The sequence below is a fragment of the Camelina sativa genome, chromosome 4, assembly GCF_030686135.1.
Source record: "Camelina sativa cultivar CO46 ecotype springtype chromosome 4, ASM3068613v1".
In the NCBI taxonomy this organism is placed as follows: domain Eukaryota; kingdom Viridiplantae; phylum Streptophyta; class Magnoliopsida; order Brassicales; family Brassicaceae; genus Camelina; species Camelina sativa.
The window spans coordinates 15,622,067-15,645,968 of record NC_141883.1 but is presented as its reverse complement, the minus strand read 5'-3'; the positions used below and the strand labels follow the sequence as shown (position 1 = coordinate 15,645,968).

The window sequence follows — 23,902 nt, the reverse complement described above, 5'->3', positions numbered from 1 at the left end:
CCTGCATTTATATCTTGAAGAGAGCTACAACTCAACCATCGGTCTGTCCAAAAACAAACTGTTCTACCATCCCCAAGCGCCCACCTGTGCGCCCTATAGATAATCTCTCGTATTCCACAGCACAAACTACGCCACAATACCGACCAATTACTCTTTACAGATGTCCAGGAATGGTCGTGGATCCCTCCTACCTTGTACTTCTTCCTCAAAACCTGAGCCCACAAGCTCTCATGATCATTTAACACTTGCCACCCAACCTTTGCAACCAGGACCTTGTTCATGTTGCCCGCTTTCCGACTACCTAACCCCCCTTCATCTTTAGGTAAACACACGCGATCCCAAGCCACTAGATGCTGCTTCCTGTTTTCCATAGAGCTCCTCCACAGAAAATTCCTTGAAACTTTATCCAACTCCTTTAAAGTGGAAGCAGGCAACTTAATAACGCTCATAGAATGAATCGGGATGGATGAAAATACCGTTTTCGTTAGTGTGATATGGCCCGAAAAACTTAACATTCTCCCCTTCCATCCTGATAACCGACTGGACACCCTCTGCAAAACCTCACAAAATGTCTCCTTGTTGATACACTTATGTAGGACTGGCAGACCTAAGTGCTTGCCTAAATCATAAGTGGATTTAATCCCACTTTCCTCACTTATCAACCTCCCTAAATCACGGGAGACATTACTAGAAAAGAATATTTTAGACTTCTCTAAGCTGACTTTATGCCCAAATGTCATACAAAACATCTCTAGCACTCCCCTGATCACTTGTATTTGAGCCAATGATGCCTCTGCAAAGAGAATCAAGTCGTCAGCAAAACATATATGGGAGAGCTTCAGACCACCCTAAGATAACTTAATAGGCTTCCATTTCTTGTTCTCGACTGCCTTCTCAATCAATTGACATAATCTCTCCAAGCAAAGTACAAACAAAAATGGTGACAAAGGGTCCCCTTGTTGTAATCCTCGCAATGGTTTGAACGCATCAGTCCTCTCCCCATTCCAAAAATACTCATTGACGGTCCTGTCACACACTACATGATCCACCTAACCCACAAATTTGATAATCCTACCGCATTGAGAGTATCCTCTAAGAAATCCCATTGGATTCTATCATACGCCTTCTCTAGGTCTAGTTTCAACAACATCCAACCTTTTCTACCCTTTTTCCTCCGCATAGAGTGAACGAATTCTTGAACTATGACGATATTATCCGTGCTTAGACGTCCCGAAATAAAGCTTGTTTGAGCGGGTCCAATCAACTTGTTCATCACTGGCTTCAGCCTTTCCACCATCATCTTGGTAATAACTTTAAACAGTACATTACACAAACTAATAGGGCGAAACTGAGTAATCTTCTCCGGATTTAAAACCTTAGCAATTAACACCACCACTACATCATTTGTATCCACCGGCAACATACCCGTTTCAAAGAAACTTAGAACAAATTGTATAACCGATTCACCTACAACATCCCAACACTTTTGATAGAAAACCGGTTGGAATCCATCTGGCCCTGCTACTTTATAACTTCCCATACTTCGAAGAGCTATCTCAACCTCACCCGTCAAAAAATGTTTACTTAAAGCTAATCGATCTTCAAGAGAAATTGAAACATGTATTTTTGTATGGTGATGATGGAGATATGATATGATGATGAATATAGAGATGGATGCAAGGTGTTTCAATTACCCTTATGTAGTTGTAGCATAAAGGATGGCAAACCATAATGAGTGTGATGCAAGCAATCAGGATGTGAAAACTCATCTAAGTTAAGCCAAATATAAAGGATGTTTGTCACTAACAACCTAATGATGATAATGAAATACATAATGTTAAGCTACTAAAACAAGATGCTAGATGCAAAGTAAACAGAATGATCAAAGCAGTAATAGAATGAAACAGGAACAAGAACAAAAATTATACTAATGCTAAACAAGTAATGCCACAGGATTAAACAGAAACTAAATGAATGCAACATGAAATGCAACTAGAATGAGACAGGGAATGAAACAGAAAGATGCAAAACATAAAACAGGAATTCTGGAATGAGCTCGAGCAAGCACTCGATCGGATGCTCGATCGATTGGATGGTCGAGTTGATGAGCGAATGTTTGAAACATAGCAAACAACAATCAATTAACAGGATTTAAAACATGAAAATCAATAAACAAGGAAAGGTCTTAAGGATGGATTCATGGGATGGACTCAAGCTATGGTTATCTAAATTGGCCAACAAACCTCAATCAACAATGAGCTATCTCTAGACAATGATCTTCTAATACATGTTAATCCATTCTCATGACAATAACAATCAAGCCAAGATACTTCTTAGACCTAGCTCTCACTAGCTATTACATATCAAAGCAGACATTAAACAACCAGATCATTAATGTCAAAAATCAACAAAACATCTAATCTCTTAGCATGCTTCATGATAATCTCTAGCATTAGCCTTATCTAGCAACTTAGACATTGGTATGATGCTTAGAAGCTTAAGATCTACCCTTACCCTCTCAGTATAAGAATAACATAGAGCATATCTAACCCAGAAGAGATATTAAGCAATCAATCTTGACCAATCCAAACAACCATAACCTTTATCCACCCTAATCCATCCTCAAGATCCTAAGCCACTACTCACAATCACAAAACATGATGAACAAAGTCATAAACCCAAAAATCAATGAAACTTTCATATCCCAACTTCTCAGCCACTGAGTATGGCATTAAGCTCACTGAAGCTCCTAGGTCATATAGACACTTGTTGAAGTGCATATAGCTGATGGAGCAAGGTAGGTTAAATGAACCTGGATCTTCAAGTTTTGTTGGAATAATAGCTTTCCCAATCTCTTTCAAATCCTTCATGTCTTGATCTTGAGCCTTCTGCTTGGATAATTCAAGAAGCATGTCGTTGAGGACAGGATGTTGAGCATATTTTTCCAAGGGAGGTCCTCTCTCTTCCTCTTTCTTCTCAATGACAACCTCTTGTTGTATGGCCATCACTTCCTTCTTTTCAATCACTTCCTCTTGTTGCAAAGCCATCATTTCTCTTTTCTCAATAATTTCCCTTAGTTCCTTCAGCTTTTGTGCCTTGAAACGTCCTGGGAATGGTAGAGGTGGTTTGTAAGCAGGAGGAATGTATCTAGTAGGCTTAACAGCTTCTGTGTCTTCAACTCGATCGGTCACTCGGTCATGTACTAGATCGTGTGTGTGGTCGAGTGTTTTCTCTGCTTCAGTCTGCTGAGTAAAACCTTCACTTTGGGCTTCAATTAGTGACAATTCCTCCCCACCTTGAACCTCACTGTCCTCAGTGACAACTTCTTCATAGAAGTGAATTGCTTAGCTGTAAACTCCCTTGGGTTTTGAATAGCTGGTCCAGGAAGTTGGTTTGGCTTAGGAGCTGAAGTGGAATCAATGTTGCTCTCCATGTACTTGACCTTAGAGGTCAGAGTCTCAAGCTTGTTACTCAGGTCATTAGAATAAGAATTTAACTTTTGGGTCAGCTCAGCAAACTGCCTTGCTTCCTCAATCTGCTTATTGGCTTGCCCAAGCAACATTTGTTGCATCATAGCTCTTAAGTCAGGTTCTTGGCCTTAGTAGGTCTGAAACGCTGGAAGGGGACACAATTGAGCCTGGAAACCTGGTTGCTGTTGCATGGGTACATAATGGAACATACTGCTTTGAAACATGATTACTGACACTCGGTCGAGCACTGGCTCGAGTTAAAGGTCGAACTGACTGAGACGAGACGACTAATTGTATCCGGGTTGTGACTCGATCAGGTACTCGAACAGCAGACGGTCGAGTGGTAGCTCGAGTTGTATGTTGAGTTGGTACCTGAGACTCAAAACAACCAAGCAGATGAAGAATTCAAATCAGTAATGGTTAAAAGAGCAATAGAACTTAATCTTAGACTTGTATAACTCCTAAATGTCACAAACAAACACTCAAATGGGCAACAATGCCAAATTGAAACTTGTATTCTTGTATGGTGATGATGGAGATATGATGATGAATATAGAGATGGATGCAAGGTGTTTCAATTACCCTTATGTAGTTGTAGCATAAAGGATGTCAAACCATAATGAGTGTGATGCAAGCAATCAAGATGTGAATACTCATCTAAGTTAAGCCAAATGTAAAGGATGTTTGTCACTAACAACCTAATGATGATAATGAAATGCAGAATGTTAAGCTACTAAGACAAGATGCTAGATGCAAAGTAAAAAAAATGATCAAAGCAGTAATAGAATGAAACAGGAACAAGAACATAAATTATACTAATGCTAAACAAGTAATGCCACATGATTAAACAGAAACTAAATGAATGCAACAGGAAATGCAACTAGAATGAGACAGGGAATGAAACAAAAAGATCCAGAACATAAAACAGGAACTCTGGAATGAGCTTGAGCAAGCACTCGATCGGATGCTTGATCGAGTGGATGGTCGAGTTGATGAGCGAATGTCAGAAACAGAGCAAATATTGAAACAGAGCAAGCAACAATCAATTAACAGGATTTAAAACAGGGAAATCAATAAACAAGGAAATGTCTTAAGGATGAATTCATGGGATGGACTCAAGCTATGGTTATCTAAATTGGCCAACAAACCTCAATCAACAATGAGCTATCTCTAGACAATGATCTTCTAATACATGTTAATCCATTCTCATGACAATAACAATCAAGCCAAGATACTTCTTAGACCTAGCTCTCACTAGCTATTACATATCAAAGCAGACATTAAACAACCAGATCATTAATGTCAAAAATCAACAAAACATCTAATCTCTTAGCATGCTTCATGATAATCTCTAGCATTAGCCTTATCTAGCAACTTAGACATTGGTATGATGCTAAGAAGCTTAAGATCTACCCTTACCCTCTCAGTATAAGAATAGCATAGAGCATATCTAACCCAGAAGAGATATTAAGCAATCAATCTTGACCAATCCAAACAACCATAACCTTTATCCACCCTAATCCATCCTCAAGATCCTAAGCCACTACTCACAATCACAAAACATGATGAACAAAGTCATAAACCCAAAAATCAATGAAACTTGCATGATTAGAAAGATGAGATGAAGATCTACAATATTGAAGAAGAAATCAAACTCTAATTCTTAATACCTTGAAAGTTATGGAACCAACAAGTATCAAAGATTTCTTAAAAATAAGCAAAAGTGGCTAAAAGATCTAAGCAATAAAAAGCAAAAAATGAATAATTCCCAAAAGGGTAAATACTAGGTCTAGAATTGTACTCTAAAAAATCTCTCCTCTTGTGGCTGCAGGGTACAAGGCCTTTTATAGGAAAAGGAAGGGAAGCCCTAGAAATGCTAAAAGACAAAATAGGTGGGCGGCTCGGTCAACTCGACCAGGTGCTCGGTCGAGTGCTGGTCGAGTGGCCTCTTCTTCTGCTTCTCCCATCTGGTCGAGTCTTTCTCCACACTCGGTCGAGTGTATGGTCGAGTGGGTGGTCAAGTGGACTTCCGGACCTTGATTCTTGAGCTCCAAACCTCTTGTTTCCTTCTCTTGACAGCTCCAATCTTCCTCAGCATCACTTCCATGCTCCTTAGGATCCAAAATCACCTGTTTATGCAAGAAACTATGTAAATGCAATGCAAATGCAATGCAAATCTACTCTAATGCATAAACAGTTCTAAAGCTACACTTTAGTGGACAAATGAGATAGAAAATTATGCAAAAGATGTGAATATGCTAAGGGAAAACAGGGTAAAATATATGAACATCAACACCCCCAAACTTAGTCTTTGCTTGCCCTCAAGCAAATGAAAGACAGAAGAAGGTAGGTGAGGTTTGAAAGTGGGATCTCAGCTCCTAAAGCTTGCTAACAAACTAGCTAGAATCAATGTCCAAGTTACTAGTACTATGATGCAAGTTGAATGAGCTGTACTTAAAGATTTTAGACAAGCCTTTCACAACCTTTACTGATTTGAGCCTTAGATATCCACATGCATTCAAATCAACCATTTCCTTTAACATTCATTAAGATAGAACATGAATCAATCTTATGCAATGCTTTAAACTCATTTGGCTTGGTAATAAAGGTTTAGAGACAATGATGGTCTCTCTTTAGAGTGAGGCTTATCAATATCAAAGTTCTCTCATAAAAATGGATTGAGCTTTAGAAGAATGCTAAAGGTAAGAACACTTAGACACATCCAAGAACAAAACCTAGTATACCCAAAAGTAACCAAAGTGCTTGATCCTATCATTCTAAACCCAAATGATCCTAGTTCTACCCTTATCTTCTTCTCTTCTCAAATACCTTTTTTTCTCTTTTGTTCTAAGCCTTAGGAGAGGTTTCTTAATTGAATCAACTAGTGGAATAGGTGTTTATTTCTTATTTGCTATGGTTCCCTTTTCTTCTTACTTCTTAAGACATAAAAGCTTTTCTCTATACTCTTCTCTTCTTTCTTTCTTTTCCTTGACCAGAACCATCTTTAACAATCTCATACTTCCCATTCTTTCACTAGAGTTTACATTTTCTAAAACACATTCCCCTCCTCAAGACTATAACCTTTTCTTTCTCTTTCTTTTCTCTTTTCTTTTCTTTTTCAAAACAACCAAGTCCCAAACCCAACAATTAAACCACCTAGTCCTATCTAGTTTGAAATTGCAAACTAGAACTACACAAGGCAATATTCTTGTCAGCTCAAACCTAACACTTTCTACCAAGCTCAATCCCAAAAAGGCCTTACACACTCAAGAATAAACATGGCTTGAAAAAAAGGGTTGGTTAAGGGTAGGGGAAACTGATTTTAATGGTGCAATCAGCTACTTGGATCAACAAGAGTGGTAAAAAGGAGAAAGGTGACCCAAATATGTATATGGTATCCATGAGTTTAAAGCAATGCACAAATTGATAATTATAAGTCAATATTAGGTTCTTATAAATAGGAAATGACATCAAATCACAACATGCTTCAATTTAGACCAAATGCAATGCAGGAATTCAAGGTTTGGTTCAATCTTATATTTCTAACCACTCAACTAGCATCAAAGTACTATGAACTTGGGCATTGATCCTAGTTTAGTGAATTTAAACAAGCTAACAAGGCTAAACTCATCATAGATCCCTAATGTAAATATTAAACAGTCCTATATGAAACATGCTAGACAAGATGCTAATATGCAATGCAAACTACATGAACACTCTTTTTTTTGTAAAGATTTTTGCAAAAATTTTCAAATTTTTAGGGTTTTTCTATGCAATAGATGAAATGCAAGTACTAACATGATTATGCTAAAAATTTGAAATAAGAAAACAGAACACATCATCAAATATTATCTCAAACCCTCCCCCAAACTTAAATTACACAGTCCCGTGTGTAAGATAAATTTGTAAGTGGATTCAAGACTTAAAACAAAACAAAACTAGAGATGCAATGATATTTATAATGAAAAGGTGATGTTGTTACCTCATGGATTGTGGAAGAAGCTGTCCACATCCTCATTCATGCTTTCATAGGTGTAATGGGAGTCTTGTGGTTGACTTGGAGGTGGGAAAGGAGGCAACTCGACTATGGCCATCGACTGGTACTCGGTCGAGTGCCCGGTCGAGTGGGGTGGTCGAGTTGGTTGCCGAATCTTCTTTTCTTCTCCTGTTTAGACTCCCTTGCTTCCCTGATCATGAAAACACCAAAACAAAGATCAAAATACCCAAACCCTAAACAATATGTACAGAGATACCTTATGGACTTCCTCCCTAATGAGCTTGTTTAAAGTCACTAAGCTTGACTTTTGATGCCTTTTCAGGCTTGGTTTAGAGACCATGGAGGTGATGAAACCCCCCTGGTTCTACTTGATAAACTTGGTGTTGTTTCTTGATCACTACCTCCTTAACACTTGAACTTTGTTTCTTCTTAAACTTGAGTCTTGGTCTTGCCTTCTTCAAAGACCTTTTGTTGAGCTGAACTTGAAGATCCTTCACTAAACCAGCTAACACTTGAACTGAACCCTTTAGTTTTGGACAGTCTTGGCTTGGGCTGAACCTTTAATCATAGGGTCCTCTCCATCCTCAAAAACTTCACAACTAGCTTTTTTCTTTACCACCAAATATTGCAATCACTAGAGGTCCCGAGACCGTTCTTACCACATCCCGTAATTGACCCCACAACCCACAACCCACTTCTCTGACTAACGGAAGGAGCAACATATACTACAATCAAATTGAGAACCTCAGAACCCTGTACCACCTTAGCATAGATAAATTGGTCGGTTGAGCTGATAATCTCCACCTCTCCTACCCTGTTCCTCCATAGAAGCCACAAACCACCATTTTGCCCAGTAGCATCCACCCGAAAAGAATTTTCAAAGCCCAAGTTACCACAGATCTTACCTGCCTTATCCCCCCAACATGCGTTTCGAACATCGCCAAAATGTCAGTATTCAGAATATAACGAATCGATCTTCTGAAATTGAGTTTATTCAGCCCCGACAATTCCATATTAATCAATTCATCAAAAACTTATGTGCAACAGATAGAACTACCGGGACAACTCGTTAACTAGTCGCCTCCACCCCATTCGCAACATCGGTCCCATCCTCGACCATCGCCAACGGCTGAGTATCCAGCGCACCCACCGCTTGAGGAGAAGTAGTCAGCGCCACCCGACCATTTCCCGATGAACTCTCCACCAGGAGAATACTGGTTCGGAGAGACCTTGCTTGCTCCACCCACATTCTCTTACCCGAGGAAGAGAACTCAATGTCACCCCGTACTGGACCGAACCCAAACCCATGTGGGCTTCTGTTTAGCTTTTAATTTATCGTGGGCCTTTAAAGGTCCACCTTTTGCCCCGTTCAGTCCCACTTGATGCCCAAATGAGTTATTAGCAGGTTTCGACCCAAAAACAATTGGCTTCCCGTGCACAACACTCTTTCCTTGTTGTAACTGATTCATAGTATTACAATTTTCCTTATCCGCATCCAACGAAACTGGATCTTCCCTAATCACCGGCTCTCCCAAATCCTCCCCCAATCTGGCAAAACTATTCGAAATTGGAATATCCTTAGGATCTTTCCTTTGCTGAGACGCACATTTCCATTTCCACCACCGTCTCCAGACTCAATCCCCAAATACACCTGAGACGCCTGTCGCCGGCCCCCTTTCCGAACCGGGACAAAACCATCCTCTCCTTGGTATCCACCACTTCGATTTGTTGTCAGTGCCAGAGATGGCTGATCAGTCACAATCCCTCTCTCAGGGACACTCTCTTGCGAGCGATCGTTAACTGTTTTTGGACATGCATGAGCTACATGACTATATAGGCCACACAATGAACAAATTGTCGTCAACCCTTCATAAGAGACATAATATCTCTCCCCATTAATCAATATTGATCCCTTCAGCGGTTTTGTAAGGTTCACTTCCACACAAACCCTAGCAAAACACGCTCTCTCCAAATTTGACGTTGTGAGATCTACCTTAATCGGCTTTCCTAACCCTTTGGAAATTCCAATAAGAATAGACTTGTGGTAGAAGTTCACCGGTAGGTTTGATAAACGCCCCCACACTAGTGTCGTTGTAATCTCATGAACCATTAGATAGTTACCAAACACCTTCCACGGCCCTCACGTTAGTGCCGCTATGTACTCACTCTCAGACTCGAAACAAATCATAAAAAACTGCCTAGACAGATCCATGACATACATAGCTCCGCTAGGCTTCCATAATTCTCGTAGTCTCCTACTTAGAACCGATACTGGTATATGACGCCCTAACACTTTAACAATCATACACTGCTTCCACAACATGTTCATTGCCTCCAACACTTCTGAACTAATCGTGATAACCGGCTCCCCGTCCCCTCCGTCCGGAAACTCCAACCGTAACCTCTCTGAGATAAACGCGTCACCAAGAACTTCCTCCGGCATCGGCATCCCACCACCAGTACTTCCCGTTACTTTTCGTACCCATACCCCAGGCAAATTTGGTGGTCGAGTACTCTCTCCGATCTCATCCATGGTCGCATTCTGATCCCCTTCCGTCAAAACCCTAGACTCGCTCATCGCACTTTTTCGCTTTTTTTTTGTAGAATATCGAAGTTTATATTACTGTATATTGTATGATAGTGGCTCGTGAAAATACTCGATTGTTAAGAGTAGTTACAATGGAGATGTTAAAAAAAAAACAAGTTAATTTAATGGAAATTTTGAATATAGGAGAATTGGGCTGTATAACCGAAAAAATACTATAATTTAAAAATTAACTATACTAAACCATGTAACTATTTTATACCCTATATTATATATATATTAATGACATTTTACCCCTCCAACACCCTACTTCCGGCCACCACTAACACACCACCATCCTTTGACCATCACCACCACCACCACCACTGTCGACCGTCATCTCCTTCGGCCATCTCCTCCGGCCACTAGTTTCAGCCACCATCTCCGGCCACCACTTCCAGTGACCTTATCCGGTGACCAACTCCGGTGACCACCTCCACAGGCCACCTCCGCCTGCCATCTCCGCTGGACACCATCACCACCACATATCAACACTAAATTGGTAATTTTCTCAAACTTTAATCCTAATTTCATAGTTTTTTCAAATAGTTAGATATATTCTTCTATAGTTTTTTTTGTTTTGGTCAGTGAGCAAATTCACCTTTGAATCTATTTGGATTAAATAGACTTGAAAAGAAATTTGAATTTTGAATAATGAAAGGATGGGACTGCCAAACAAGATTAGAATTAGAAGCATGTAGTGTTGTCAAATTTTTTTTAATGTTTTTTTGGTGGGAATGCTGTGTTGTCACTTATCCTTGATATTTTTATCTCATTCTTTTTATTTAGAATTATTATAAAAAAATACACATATATATATTACTTTATACTGAAATTCATCATTTTTATATTTTATAAATAACGCATTGTTTCTTTTGATTTGAACATAAAAAACTTCTTTTTACTATAATTTTTTTTCATATAATTAACTCTTGTTTCTAGCATTAAACGTCTTTTTGATTTTGTATAGCTAGCTAGATAATTCAAAATTTTAAGACAATAAGTACGTAAAGCAGTGCCGGCTTAACTACGAAGGCGGACAGTGCGATCGCCCTAGGTACATAGATTAAAGAGGTATATAGGTATAAGAAAAGGAGCACAAAAAAACATTTGTAAGTTAAAGAGTCTGTTCGTTAAGTTGCCGCAGCAACCACATCCTGCGACTAAAAATATAAAGGTTGCCGGAGTTTAAAACAAGTTGTCGCTTCCATTAAATCCTTGAAATGAATCGCCGCTTCCGTTAAAACAAGTCGCAGCGGCAGTATAACTATCACTTGTTTTTCATGGCGATATATGATATACCGGTATTCTCCGTAAAAGTAGCCGCAGCGGCAGTTTTGACGTTTATGTGGTTATGTTAACATTTAAATTTTGGCCGCCGGAAGGAGACGCAGCGGCAACTTAACGAACATGCTCAAAGAGGTACAAAAAAAATTATAAGTTAAAGGGGCACAAAAAAAAATTGTAAACTAGAAAAAGAGTACAAAAAAATTATATGAACCAAAGAGACCCAAAAAAAAATCAGTAAATTTTTCTATAGATTAAAGACATTTTTTTAGTTTGTCCAGAAAGACATGTAAGATCTGACGTTAAGATGTATATTTTCTAATGTAAGTGAGTAAATTAATAACGAATGATCACTATCAAAGAAAAAAGTCAATTTGAACAGTCGTTGCCAACACTAATTTGTTCGATAGACTTGACGTTATCACAGTTCAAAAACAGAAGCGGCCAAACACAGAGGTGCTACATGATCGATATTGACATTATTGTTGATCCGGGTAACCGGTTTATGAGTATGCATGATGCATGTCAATAAGATTCATACGATTTATTTTCGAATTAAAAATAGTTTTTTTCTATCTCATATCTTTAGTTTAAGTTTTTATTATCACTAATGGTTTTTTTTTATGATTATCACTAGAGATTATCATCCAAAATATGCAGTTTTATGGGGATTAAAATATTCTTGATTTGTTGGGTATCAAAAGATTTGACATTTGAGTATGGGTATGAATATATCTGCGGATATGAACTATTGTATATGTTTGAATCAACTTTTATGTAGATATGAGATTTCTCTAATTTTTATAATGATCATTCATTTTCTTCAGAAAAAAATATTTTAAAGTTTCTATATTTAAAATTTTAAATAAAGGAATACTGTGGTAATATAAAAATATCAACGAAGTCGTTGGACTGTAATGACGAAAGATTACTTTCCTAGTTGACAAAGAAAAAAAACAGAAAGATTACTTTCCTAACATAAACCGATCATGCTCGCCTCTACTATATATTCTGCAGATACTCATAATCTTTAAGATTCTTCTTTTATAACAATTGTTTTATTTAGTTACTTTTTCTTCCTTGAAGTCCACGTCTCAAACTTGTTTCTTCGATTCTGCAAATTTCTACTCAAAAAACTCCAACAAAAATGGAAGGCGTTAACAGAGCACAAGTGATCGATACCAAGAGGTGTTCAAAGCTGCGGGTGGAGTTCACGCCCTCACCACGTGGCAGTCGCATATCGGAGCCTTTTTCTCCGGCCACTACTTCTTCATCCCGGTTCCATCCACCGGTTCAATCGGACGGACCTTTCTCCGGTCTAATCATTTGCGTAACTGGTCTCTCTAAAGGTACGATAGTAAAACCTCTATAAATCAATACCTCGATAATTCAACTTTTTGCTACCTAGCTAGAACCGGAATTTGAATCCAATTTCCAAAATGAATCGATGAAATCTGAGCTAGTTTTATAAATTGAGTATCACTTGTTGTATATATGTAGAAGCAAGGAAACAGGTTAAGGAAGCTACAGAGAGACTTGGTGGTGAATACAGTTCTCTTTTGAATTCTCTGTGTACACATTTGGTTGTTCAGATATCCTTTTGACTTTATGTTTACTTTAGAATTTTGAGTAAACATTTGTGTAGTTTTGTGTTAGTTCTTTAACATTAAAAAGGGAGTTTACAGCTATGATGGTCGCAAGTTTGAGCATGCCTTGAAACATGGCCGGAGAAGAGAGAGTTTGCATATTGTTACTCTTGGGTGGTTTGTGGACAGTGTCCGTAGAAACGGTGAGTATGTCAATATATAACCGAGTTTGTTGATTCTTTATCATGAGGTTTACCATACTAGTTTTGATCTGGCTGCAGTTAAGTTGAGTGAGTCTTTTTACGAGGTCAAAAATCACGGAGAGACTAAGGTGAAAGCGGATGGATCAAAATCCGTATACCCAGTTGGAAAAGTACATAGAAGCATTCAAGGAACAGGCTTCACGGGAAGCAAGGACTTGGCTTTCTCAGGCTGTTCTGTTTTCATCGATCCTGATATTTCGGAGGAAGCAAGATCCCGGGTTAGTCCTCACTTCTCAACACGCTATGAGACTTAAAGGATGGTAGGAAGTAGCAATTTCTGTGCATGATCAACGGCTTCATTCCAAGTCTTGCAGGTTTCACAGGTAACTCTTGAAAGAGGTGCCAAGCTTATGAATCAATGGTTCATTGGATGTAATGCAAGTCATGTTGTATGTGAAGCTGGTTCTGCTCTGAGATATCTTGGTCACTCGAGCAACCTTGTTACAGTAAGCTAATTGAGAACTCGTTTGGCCATCTTGTTAGATATTAGTGGCATATTATCCTTTGTTGGCTTATATAAAATGGTCGCCTGTTCAGCCTCTCTGGTTTCAGAAGAGTTTGGAAGAGAAACCACTGCAAACTCTAGTTCGGATGTCAGCTGATTTGGCAAGAGATCTTAGGAAAATGCTTGAGAAATTGGGGAAGGTATCTTCTAGTTGTGTTTACCTGTTTGGAGAAGTACCTTGGAGTCTCTAGTCCTTTAATCTTAAGTTGTTGCGTTCTTACAGGAATCCCACACGGAATGTGTTCTTGAAGATGACTCTATGTTAACAAACAGGACTACAACACAAAAAGAAAGACAGAAAAATGTGGAATCCGCCAAAAAGGCTGTCACAAATCGCCACGCAAAGGCATTATTACTGCATTCTCTTTCTATATATTAGATCTTCCGAAACCGAGCTATCGCTAAACCGTATTATATCTTCTTTGTTCTTCAAACAGATCGGAAAGACGCTGATCCAGCCGCTAAATCTGAGCAGCCTTTTAGATTCTATTTGCTGGACAATATCTGAACCAACATCAACAGCTAGTGTTATCATAGATAGTTTCAGCAACAACGAAGATAACGAAAGAAAGTCTTTATCTGCCTTCTTTGATGCGAAAACCAATGATACATTCACTCACTCCATGAGACTTCTTACAGAAAGGTTCCCATGTTATTCTTCATCTCTGTATTTAACTTGATATCCAAGCTACCCTTTTAGGTATATTAAAGCTTATGTTGTTTTGTTGTTATGTCATGACAGTGAGAGAACGGGATTGGTATACAAAAACCATTTTATTACGTTACTTCTTCCAATCGATTGGTATGGTGAGATGGGACCTTCTTCCAGGTCGTACTTCAGTGAAACCGGTTTTACATGTCAGCAGATTCTCCAACACATCTATGCCTTCTATCAGGTAGAAATGTCCTCATATATGTCAGGATCGCGTTGTCGAAACCATTTTTCAAAGTAGTTAATGATTTTATGTACTGTCACAGGAAAACATGTCCGAGGAGGAAATCAAAGCGGCAATTCACACCAACTCGAGGCACAGTGAAAAGCTCCGAGCAGCAAACTCGGTGATGAAAGATGGCAAGACTGTTTTCAAACGTATAGAGTTTCTCGGATCCCGGAAAGGTTTCGAGATGCTTAAACGTGTTAGTAGCTTCAACTGTAGTAACATCTACGAGCTTATCATTAAGGCATAACAATTAACAGATACATTAGAGGTTTACATACAGAACAATCCGGAACTAGTCGACACACTAGACATTTCCTGATGAGTAAGCTTTTTACTTAATGTGAATCAGTAGTAACTTGTTAACAGCCAAAATCAGTTTACTTTTGTATGGTGAGTATCTTGCGGCGCTCGAGCTCATAGAGCAGTTCCACGACTGCAGAGTCGAAGGAACTCTTCTTGTCGGGCCTAGCTTCTCCGGCGTACATCACAGCCTCACGATTGGGTAGCCTTAGCGTTATGGTTGATATGAAACTGCTGAAGCTAGTTCGCTTCTCATCGCCATCTGTGAATTCAAAAGGAGTTCTGTGCAGACACAAGAAAATTATCAGTTTAAGATCGGCAGAGAACACCTAACCAAAAGAAGACACTAGTGATGATGAATTCACCGTGATTTCTCTACGGAGGTGTCGAAAGTAGGCATTGGCCAGAGATGCTTCTTGCAGAACTCATGTAGAGTTCCACGAGGCCCCCCTTTCTTCATGTTTATAGGACCAATAACTGGAAAAAAAATCATTAAATCAAGAAATGAAGAAACTGAAGACGAAAAAGAAGAATCTGTTAAGGTAGAAAACAGTGTATGCAACTCTCACCTGGAATCACTATACTCTGGATTTCGCTAGAATCTGGAACAGGAGTTTCTCCGCCACTATGATTGCACGCAAGACTGACATCCATGAAACTTTGATTATCTCCGATCGAAATCTTACGTGAAATGTTTCTCTTCTGAAGAACCAAAGAAAGTTTCAGCAAATTAAACCATTAAACACACACGCAAGTGGAAACATCAGAACATATATATATATATATATATATATATATATTTATATACCTCAAGTTGCGTAAGCAGATGTGAAGCTGCTTTACCCAAAGCCAGTTTATTTGTCTGTTCAGATCCATCTCCAGTTAGAAGAACATCGTCCAACTGCAACTGGATCGTAGCTTGTGCCTTGACACCATCATTTGAACATTTTACTCGGAAGAAATACCCAAGAGAGTCGCATAGCTCATGGAGCTCCCGGTATGGAGGAAGCTGAAGTTTATCTGGAGTTACAAGTGGAGAAAGCAACGGCTCAAAGACTCTCCACACTTGATCGAGATCTAGCCTTGTATCGATCAGCAACGCTCCAGCGATACTCTCCACCAAGTCTCCAAGAGCCTAAACCAAAACAGGAAAAGTATGTCAACCTATTTGTTCTCTTTCTGAACTTTAAATGGTCAAGCAAGTACGTTTTTACCTTAGGGCCCTGTATTGAAGGGATTGATCTACCAGTCTCATCTGGCTTTGTAAAGGACATCAGATACTCGTTTATTTGAGTCTCAAGAACCGTAGCACAACGTTGAAGGTGGGTATGCAGATTATTTTTCACTGCAACTTGCGCAAAATTTTCATTATTCACACATGCAGAACGAAGATCGGTCATCTCTCCAGGCCCAGTTTGTTCGTAGGTGTTAAAAAGGTGACGAGTGATTAGAAAATCCAGTACAGAATCGCCAAGAAACTCCAATCTCTGTTTGAGGAACAAAATAAATAGCCATGAGATTAGAAAACTTGGAATAAGTTAGCCAAATAACGCAAGGTGTCAAAATGATTGAAATCATTATACCTCGTATGAATAGGATTCGTGAACAGAGGAGTGAGTGATAGCCTCTTTCAAAAGGAACTTTGCAGAGAACTCATGTTGGATCTTTGTCTCCAACTCTGTGAGCTCCTCGTCTTTAGGGATGTAACACCGTAGAGAAACTCTATTGATGGCTTCAACGACTAGGTTCGGGTCAAAATCAACGTCAACACCAAGCCATTTCATCATATGGAGAGCAGCAGGCAATCCACCGCTTACATAATAGGAACCAATCAGGGCCTCAGCGCAGTCTGATACAGATTTCGAAACAGTCCATCTATGACCCCTGTCGCAAGACTTCCCTATTTTGATGGTCATGTTTTCTGTGAAGAATTTTGGGTCCAATGGTACTTCTCTAGTTTCAACCCCACACTTGCAAGGAACTGGAAAAAGAGATGACTGACCAGGTGCAGTCCAGCGACGCGGTTCAAAAGCGCCGTTTCTTATGTATCCCTATCAAAACCAATCCCAATATAAAAGGTACTTCATTAGTGTTCTGACTGATATAAGACATTTACTTACAAAATATTAGAAGATACCTGTAGTTTGCGATTAGTTGCTACGCGATGAAGATTCGAGTTAGATATAATCGATTGCCTCTGCCGTGATAGTTGTCCCTCGTCTTTGTCAGGATACTTAAGGAATAGATAACAGCTCACAACATACTTCAAGACTGAATCCCCAAGCAGTTCCAACCGTTCCATGGAAAACGGCTCGGGGCATGTAAGTGTTGTTAGTGCTTCAAGAATCTGAATTTATTAAACCAATACAAAGAGTTAAATGACAATCAAGATATCTTCTACTTTCATCTCTAAATAACAGATAGAGTCAAAAAATATACCGAAGTACTTGATATACTGAAGTTATCGATGCTACAATCAATCTCTTCCCTAAGCTGACTGGCCAACATCAGAGACTCTAGGCGGTGCATCACTGAGGGCAGCAAGTAGATTGATTTTAGCACAGCACGTGGTACATCAATTCTGACCAAAAGCTCTGGAGGCAAATGCGCATAGATATTAGGTTTTTTTTTTCTAACATTGCCAGCTTTTGGTTCTGTCTTCACAACCACTGTCCATTTACATTGGAAAAAACACCTTAGAGCTCGTACACTACAATATCCTGAGAACATACACAATGTGTTAGAGAAATTCTCATGAATCAACTTACTCTCTTCATTGAAGTCGACTAAAAGGTTGTGTGCATGGTGACTCTGCTTCAACTTCATCAACGGCTGGTTCGGGTGCGTCAAAATAATCCCATACCTGATTCAAGGGAGTAACATTAACTAGAGAGTTATCATAAGTACTTTGAAAGAACAGCCATAGCTAAAATATCACTTACTTTTTATTAAAATATTCTGCATAAGTAGCATATTCTGATGAGCCGTCGCCCTCAAACGGGCTCATAGCAGAAGAATCGCTTACCGCTTCAACTATAGAGTATATCCTTCCAGTATGAATTGCAATGACCACAAGTTCTTCGAGACTGTTTTTATCAGACGAAGCGTTGGCAAAATGAATTAGATTCGTTTCTTCCATTTTATCGCCGAGTAAGACTTCCTGACTGGATGAGGTGTTGCACTGATTCCCATCACTAACCCTAAGCTCAAGAAGAGAATTTTTCTTCAAGAACTCAACTATCGAGGCACAGGAGTTGATAGCTGACCAATCAATTGTTGCAGTCGAAGCTAGATCCTTTGTTTCAACTGGTAGCAGTAGAAACATAAAGGAAGGGTGCCAAAGAGAACTTGTGTCAGTTTGAAGCAAAAATTCTCTCTTCGTTCCCAATGACTTAGATCCCACAAATAAATTTCCAAACATGCCATTAAAGAAAAACTGCTGAAAACACTTTGCTTTAACCATCTGCATCCAAACCACAAAGAAGAAGACATTAAGTTCAACTGTTCAAACCATGAAACAGGAAACTGTATAAATCCTACGGATCAACGTTGGGTACCTCCTCTTGAGTCAAACGTATCTGGCGACAAGGTGAGACGGAAGCCTTCACAAGCTTCCTGACCAAGTAAAGGTCCATCTCAACTTTACCAACATCTTCAGCAAGGGTTGACTCGAGCAAAAGAGAGAAACTCGAGTATGCTTCGCCAGAAATATTACAACAGAAGTCAAACTTATAAGCCTGAAAGATGGCGCCATCATTATTTTTTTCCCAGGTCCCTGACAATGCCTTTGCACAGGTTGTCCCGTGCAACTCCTTACGTTTTTTCGAACCTGTCAAGAGAAAAAAAGATGTATACATATATAAACAAATTAAGACAAGCTCCATGACCTTAGACATAGACATATGATATACATATGTCTGATGTGTATGTGTGTGTGAATCAGCAGCGGCTGTGAAGGAATTAAGACCAGAATCACCGACACCAATTTATTGAGGAATTAAGAAAATAATAAAACATACCTGCAGATGATGAAGATGATTTACTTTTAGAAGAGGCAACCTTCACTTTGGCGCTGCATTGCAAAAGATTTTTATCCAAACGTAACTTCTTACATGTTAACTGCTCATTTCTGTTAGGAGGATCAATCACAGTTTGTACGGCAGCTGCTTCCTCAGATACAGTTATGTTAGAATCTGGAATAACCATGGCTTTAGTCTCTTGCATGCCATGGCCACTTGTCACTGGAGGTGGACACGATTTTAAGTTTGGAACTTCTGGATCTTGAATTAGGACTTCTCTTCGCATAAGGTCATCGAGATGGTCTCTTTGTTTCGGGTTCCCCCTACAATAATTAGTATTTCCGAAATTGAACTACAAAGGAGCGCATTGGATTAAACATTTTGTGTAAAAACGAGATTGCCTCCTACCTTTCAAGAAACATGATAGACGTAGAATTACTCTGTTTTGCATGTTTTTGAAAATGCGAGTAACTACACTCTGATTTGGGCAGGTCAAAACAAACCATGCATGAGCAATTTGGAACCTGTGTTCCCTCTTCAACCACATCCGTGATAAATATAAGATTCACCTGCACTCATTAAAAAGCTTTCAGAGAAGACAGAATGAAAGCAAATTTTTCAAACTGTTAAACGTCTGACTGTGATGAAGATTATGCTAACCTTGTCAACATGAAATGGATCAGGGATTTTAATTTGTGATTTCTGTGCCGATGTATCGGTGGAGGATTTTTTACCGATTAAATACAAAACATTAAAGTAAGCTAAAGACGCTTCTTTCTTCACGAATCTTTCGATCACTTCGGCAGTTATAATTCTCTCAACAAAAATAAGAACATATGGAGATTTTTCCCCTCTGCCAGCAACTTGAAATCATCAGAACATATGGAAATTATTGATGCAATTTTGGGAGTTGGTAAAACAATTTAAATTACCTAAATAAATCCAGTAGATGGAAGAGTTCTTTTAACTTTGGAGATACATGTCCGGAATTTACTGCTGACAGATGGTTTTGCTGCAAATCTACCAAATTTTTCTCTTCTGTTAAATAAAACAAACGGGGCACAGTGAAATAAGATTAAATTATTAGACTAAAAGTGGACTCTTCAATGCAATATATAGAGCTTTAAATACAGTACCTTGCTGCAAATACACCCCAATTGTGGATAAAAAATCCTCAAGAAATTCCTTGTACACCATTGAGCATTCTTTATAAGTTTGACTATCCTCTTTCGTATCTGAGATTTTCTCCAAGCAGATTTCAGCCGCCTATCCCGAAAGCAAGACGAAAAAGAAACAATTTTTAATCAGCCTAGCCAAAGGAAACCAAAAACTGGTAGTAATGTGTTAGAAAAATACCAAGTGTGCGCAAATCAGGCCAAGATTTTCAAGGCAATGCAAGATCTCTCTGTAGTCGATGGACAATCGCTTTTGATATGTCTCAAACTTATTCTCCATGTCGAGAAAACTGCTTTTTTCCAACTCTTGAAGCCTTCTAAGAGAAGCATCAAACTGTAGGGGAAAAAAAAAGCAGAATCTTTTTATAGCACTCTGAAACATGATATGAAAGAGTCATGTACGGCTCATATTAAGCGAGCATATAGTATATATACCTTGTGGTGTAAAGTTTCCAACTTTTCTTTCAATTCCAAACTACAGATTGATGGTGGGTCATAAAATATTGGACCTTCTTTTACTGCTGTAGCAAACTTTTCCACCCCATTCCGCTCTTCAGGATTAAAAATCTGAATTTAAAGTAAAAAGTTGCATAACATTAATTTGTAAAACTATATCTACTTCCTTGTTACGCAAAAACAAGGTACCTTTGATTCCATGAGTCTCTCAAGTTCTGATACTTGATCTGCATAGTTAGAGAGCGAGTAAACATTTTAGAGACGGCTAACAAAACTCTTGCAGTATGAGTTTATTTAACTTACATGAGGTTGGAACATTAACACTAGTTACAGAAATCAGGATCTTTTTTTTTGACATACAGAGGAGATAAGAAACATTTAAATAGCATGCCTTTTCTAACGACGGCTGACGCAGTAAATCCAAATAGCTTCGGTTTGTTAGTGGATTCGTGATAGAATTCCTTCATGAAAACAAGAAGGAAACTAGTTTGTTGACAAATCATGGAAACGCTGTATATGAAAAACTAATAGAGGTTATCATTACTTAGAAAACACACCTTCATTAACTTCGCATAGGGATGATTGCCAGTGGTGCGGTGGCATTCATCTATTATGATAAGACATACCATCTCTAGTTTCAGGAATGCACTTCTAAGGGCATCCAATAATATCTGAGGAGTCATAACCAGAACCTGAACCAGACAAAACACAATGTCATTGGGGTTTGGCAACAAAAAATAAGTATTCGATTGTTTAGTGCGGCCAATATAATCACAGAGCTATCTAAGGGCTCGAGCAAACAAGTTAAAACAAAATGATGATGAAAGAGTCAGCAATGGAAGAAGAACCAACCCTAGCTATATTAGTGACGTATTTGAAGTAACAACACAAAGATATTGTGACGTATTTCACCAAAACTACTAGGAAGTGCACTAGTTTGGCGTATAACTAGCAAAGTAGATCCAAACAGAAACAAAAACTTACATCGTGCTTGCTAACTTCCTCTTCCCAGCGTTGGGAAGTCCATTTATCCACTCCTTTAGCTCCAAAGTACTCTTCAACCTTCAAACTCACATATGTTCTAATCTCACAGCATTGCTAAAACCATACACAACAATAATACATTCAAGAAATGAGCTCCCAATGCGATTCATTTACCAATATCATTTACATGCATCAATGAAACATCTAAAATGAAAAGGAGGACTTGCCTGTTTGACAAGATTTACAGTAGGGGCCAAGAAAATTATCAATCTTTTGGATGTATCAGAAGAACCCATGGCTTTGATAAGCATCTTAGTGATCTCTGACTTATTAGTTCCAGACGCTAGAACAGCAATTACATTCCTCTTCATTGCAACCTCATACACCTTCAACTCATAACTACTGCAAACAAAACAAACAAAAGAAGGAACAAAAAGAGTCAACTTTAACTGAATTGTCCTAAAACCCTTGTTGAAGAGAAGACCCCACCAAAATCAAGTAAGTTACAAAGAGAGGAAGATGAAGATTCTTCTACCCATTAGCGTCAATCATCATAGGAGCAAGACTCTGCTGATCTCCATCGATTTCAGAGAATTTTCTCTTGAGCGAATTGCTTCCTCCACCGCCTCCTTGTTGTTGTGAATCTTCCTCCATTATCTCTGGCTCCAACGAGGAATGCATGACGAACAGAGAAAAAAAGGAACACACTTAAGTTAAGGTAGAGAGAGAGGGATTTCGAATTTTGGGTTTTGGGGTTGAATGAATCAGCTTCGACTTTAAAAAAAAAAAAAAAAAAGTGATTCTCTCTTCTCTGTTTTTTTCTTCTGAACCACCTGCACTGCCACTGGGGCTTTGTACACTTTTATGAGATTGGTTCCCTTTCTGTATCCCATATTGCATCAAAAGTTTTAGTCAAACTATTTTTAATTTTTTACCTTTTTCGATTTTCTCTTTCATCAAATATTTAGAGGCCTCAGTAAAAGCCCAGTGGACCTGACCCATTTTATTTTCTTGTTACAGATTTTATAATTTTTGATTAGATTCCAAATATTGCTGATTTTTATAACTTTTAATCACCCTTTCGATGTGTGCACTCCTAGGATGTAGTACAATACAAGTAACTGTACTTTTGTGATCTATGGAATTTAATAATTGACATACCAAAGGATGAGAGAGCATGCGTATGTATAACCCCTGTTTTAGAAATCCTTAGGCGCTAGTCGGATGGTTACAGTGGCCCTAGCGCCTAACGAGAAAATCAGAGATTAAACGAGGATTAAGCGGAGACTAGTTTTAGGTTATTTTATTAAATTAATAATAAAATACAAATATATAGTATTAAATATATGTATAATTCTGTTTGTAATAAAATATAAAACGATAGTATTGTCTTTAAAATTACGGTTAACACATAAAAACGTAATTTTAAAAGAAAATGTTATGATTTTGATTAAAAAATTGTAAATTAGTTACCGTAAAATATCATAAACTCTTAATTTAAATGTCTAAATAACAAATATATATATATATATATGATTTATATTTGGCTCAAAAAATAATCGGTATATACAAAATTAAGCAAGAAGTAATCGGATTAGACAGGTTATAATCAAAATTAGACATACATAATTGGATAATCGATGCTAGACAGGGATTAGACATTAATCGAGGCGGAGAGGGTGGGCCTAGCGAATTTACGGGGTGTAATCGGTGCTAGGCGGTGATTTTTAAAACAGGGTGTATAACTGTGGAAGAGTTGACTTATGTTTGTAAGATCATCTAATATTCTGATTCTATCACTTTCGACCGAGAGAATTGAACTTGTTATGTATAAGTTTATTTGCCTTTTTTTGTCGTAGAGTCGGGGTTTTGGATCAAGTCGTTTACGTTACTAATTTGGTTTAAATTGATTTTGATTTTAGATCAGTTGAAATCAAACCGTCAAAACCAAAACGCAAGTAGTTTTGGTTCAAAAATAAATGTATTGGTGTGGTCAGTGCCGTACCCAGACTAATCGGGGCTTAAGGCGATGTTGAAAGTAGCAACTTTCGTAGAAAGAAATTTATATAAAATAAATTTTAAAATTTTTCAAAATGATATAAATTATTGAAAATGATGAAACAATATAATAATCTATGAAAACAAAGCATAGTCTTTTTTCCTTATGTTTCAATAAATTTTGTCACCAAATGCTCATAATCTAGGTTTTAAAAATTTAAGGAAAAAAATATATCAAATCATCATAATCATACTTAATACATAAAATTGAACTAACCACACCGTGTGGTTATTAATTAGCTGAAAAGTTTTGTGTTAAGTCTGTAGGCCCAAACTA

General features: G+C 38.3%; 2 protein-coding genes across 8 annotated transcripts; one reads left to right on the top strand and one right to left on the bottom strand.

The window, feature by feature from the left end:
- Positions 1–12,377: 12,377 nt before the first annotated feature.
- Positions 12,378–15,005, top strand: LOC104780253 (uncharacterized). The gene is made up of 10 exons (XM_010504756.3): positions 12,378–12,687; positions 12,839–12,930; positions 13,022–13,127; positions 13,206–13,405; positions 13,502–13,633; positions 13,725–13,832; positions 13,916–14,038; positions 14,130–14,335; positions 14,435–14,588; positions 14,671–15,005. The coding sequence occupies exons 1-10, from the start codon at positions 12,486–12,488 to the stop codon at positions 14,878–14,880; spliced, it is 1,533 nt and encodes a 510-aa protein (XP_010503058.1). The 5' UTR covers positions 12,378–12,485; the 3' UTR covers positions 14,881–15,005.
- Positions 14,845–22,458, bottom strand: LOC104780255 (endoribonuclease Dicer homolog 3). 7 transcript variants are annotated; one of them, XR_015596735.1, is made up of 24 exons: positions 22,103–22,446; positions 21,795–21,969; positions 21,568–21,681; positions 21,141–21,275; positions 20,975–21,044; positions 20,773–20,810; positions 20,563–20,694; positions 20,309–20,461; positions 20,089–20,218; positions 19,885–19,990; positions 19,613–19,805; positions 19,361–19,521; positions 18,953–19,275; positions 18,491–18,762; positions 17,959–18,396; positions 17,702–17,796; positions 17,373–17,602; positions 17,071–17,280; positions 16,517–16,984; positions 16,148–16,420; positions 15,742–16,068; positions 15,503–15,635; positions 15,299–15,410; positions 14,845–15,215 (listed from the first exon to the last, which is right to left on the bottom strand). XR_015596735.1 is itself a non-coding variant. In XM_010504757.3 (24 exons), exons 1-24 carry the CDS (start codon positions 22,246–22,248, stop codon positions 15,011–15,013), a joined length of 4,722 nt encoding a protein of 1,573 aa, XP_010503059.2. In that variant the 5' UTR covers positions 22,249–22,458; the 3' UTR covers positions 14,845–15,010. The 7 variants fall into 7 exon arrangements, 4 of the variants coding, with proteins under 4 accessions (XP_010503059.2, XP_010503060.2, XP_087366313.1 ...); XR_015596737.1 differs by having other exon boundaries at positions 21,795–21,966; positions 22,103–22,390; XM_010504757.3 differs by having other exon boundaries at positions 17,876–18,396; positions 22,103–22,458.
- Positions 22,459–23,902: the final 1,444 nt, after the last annotated feature.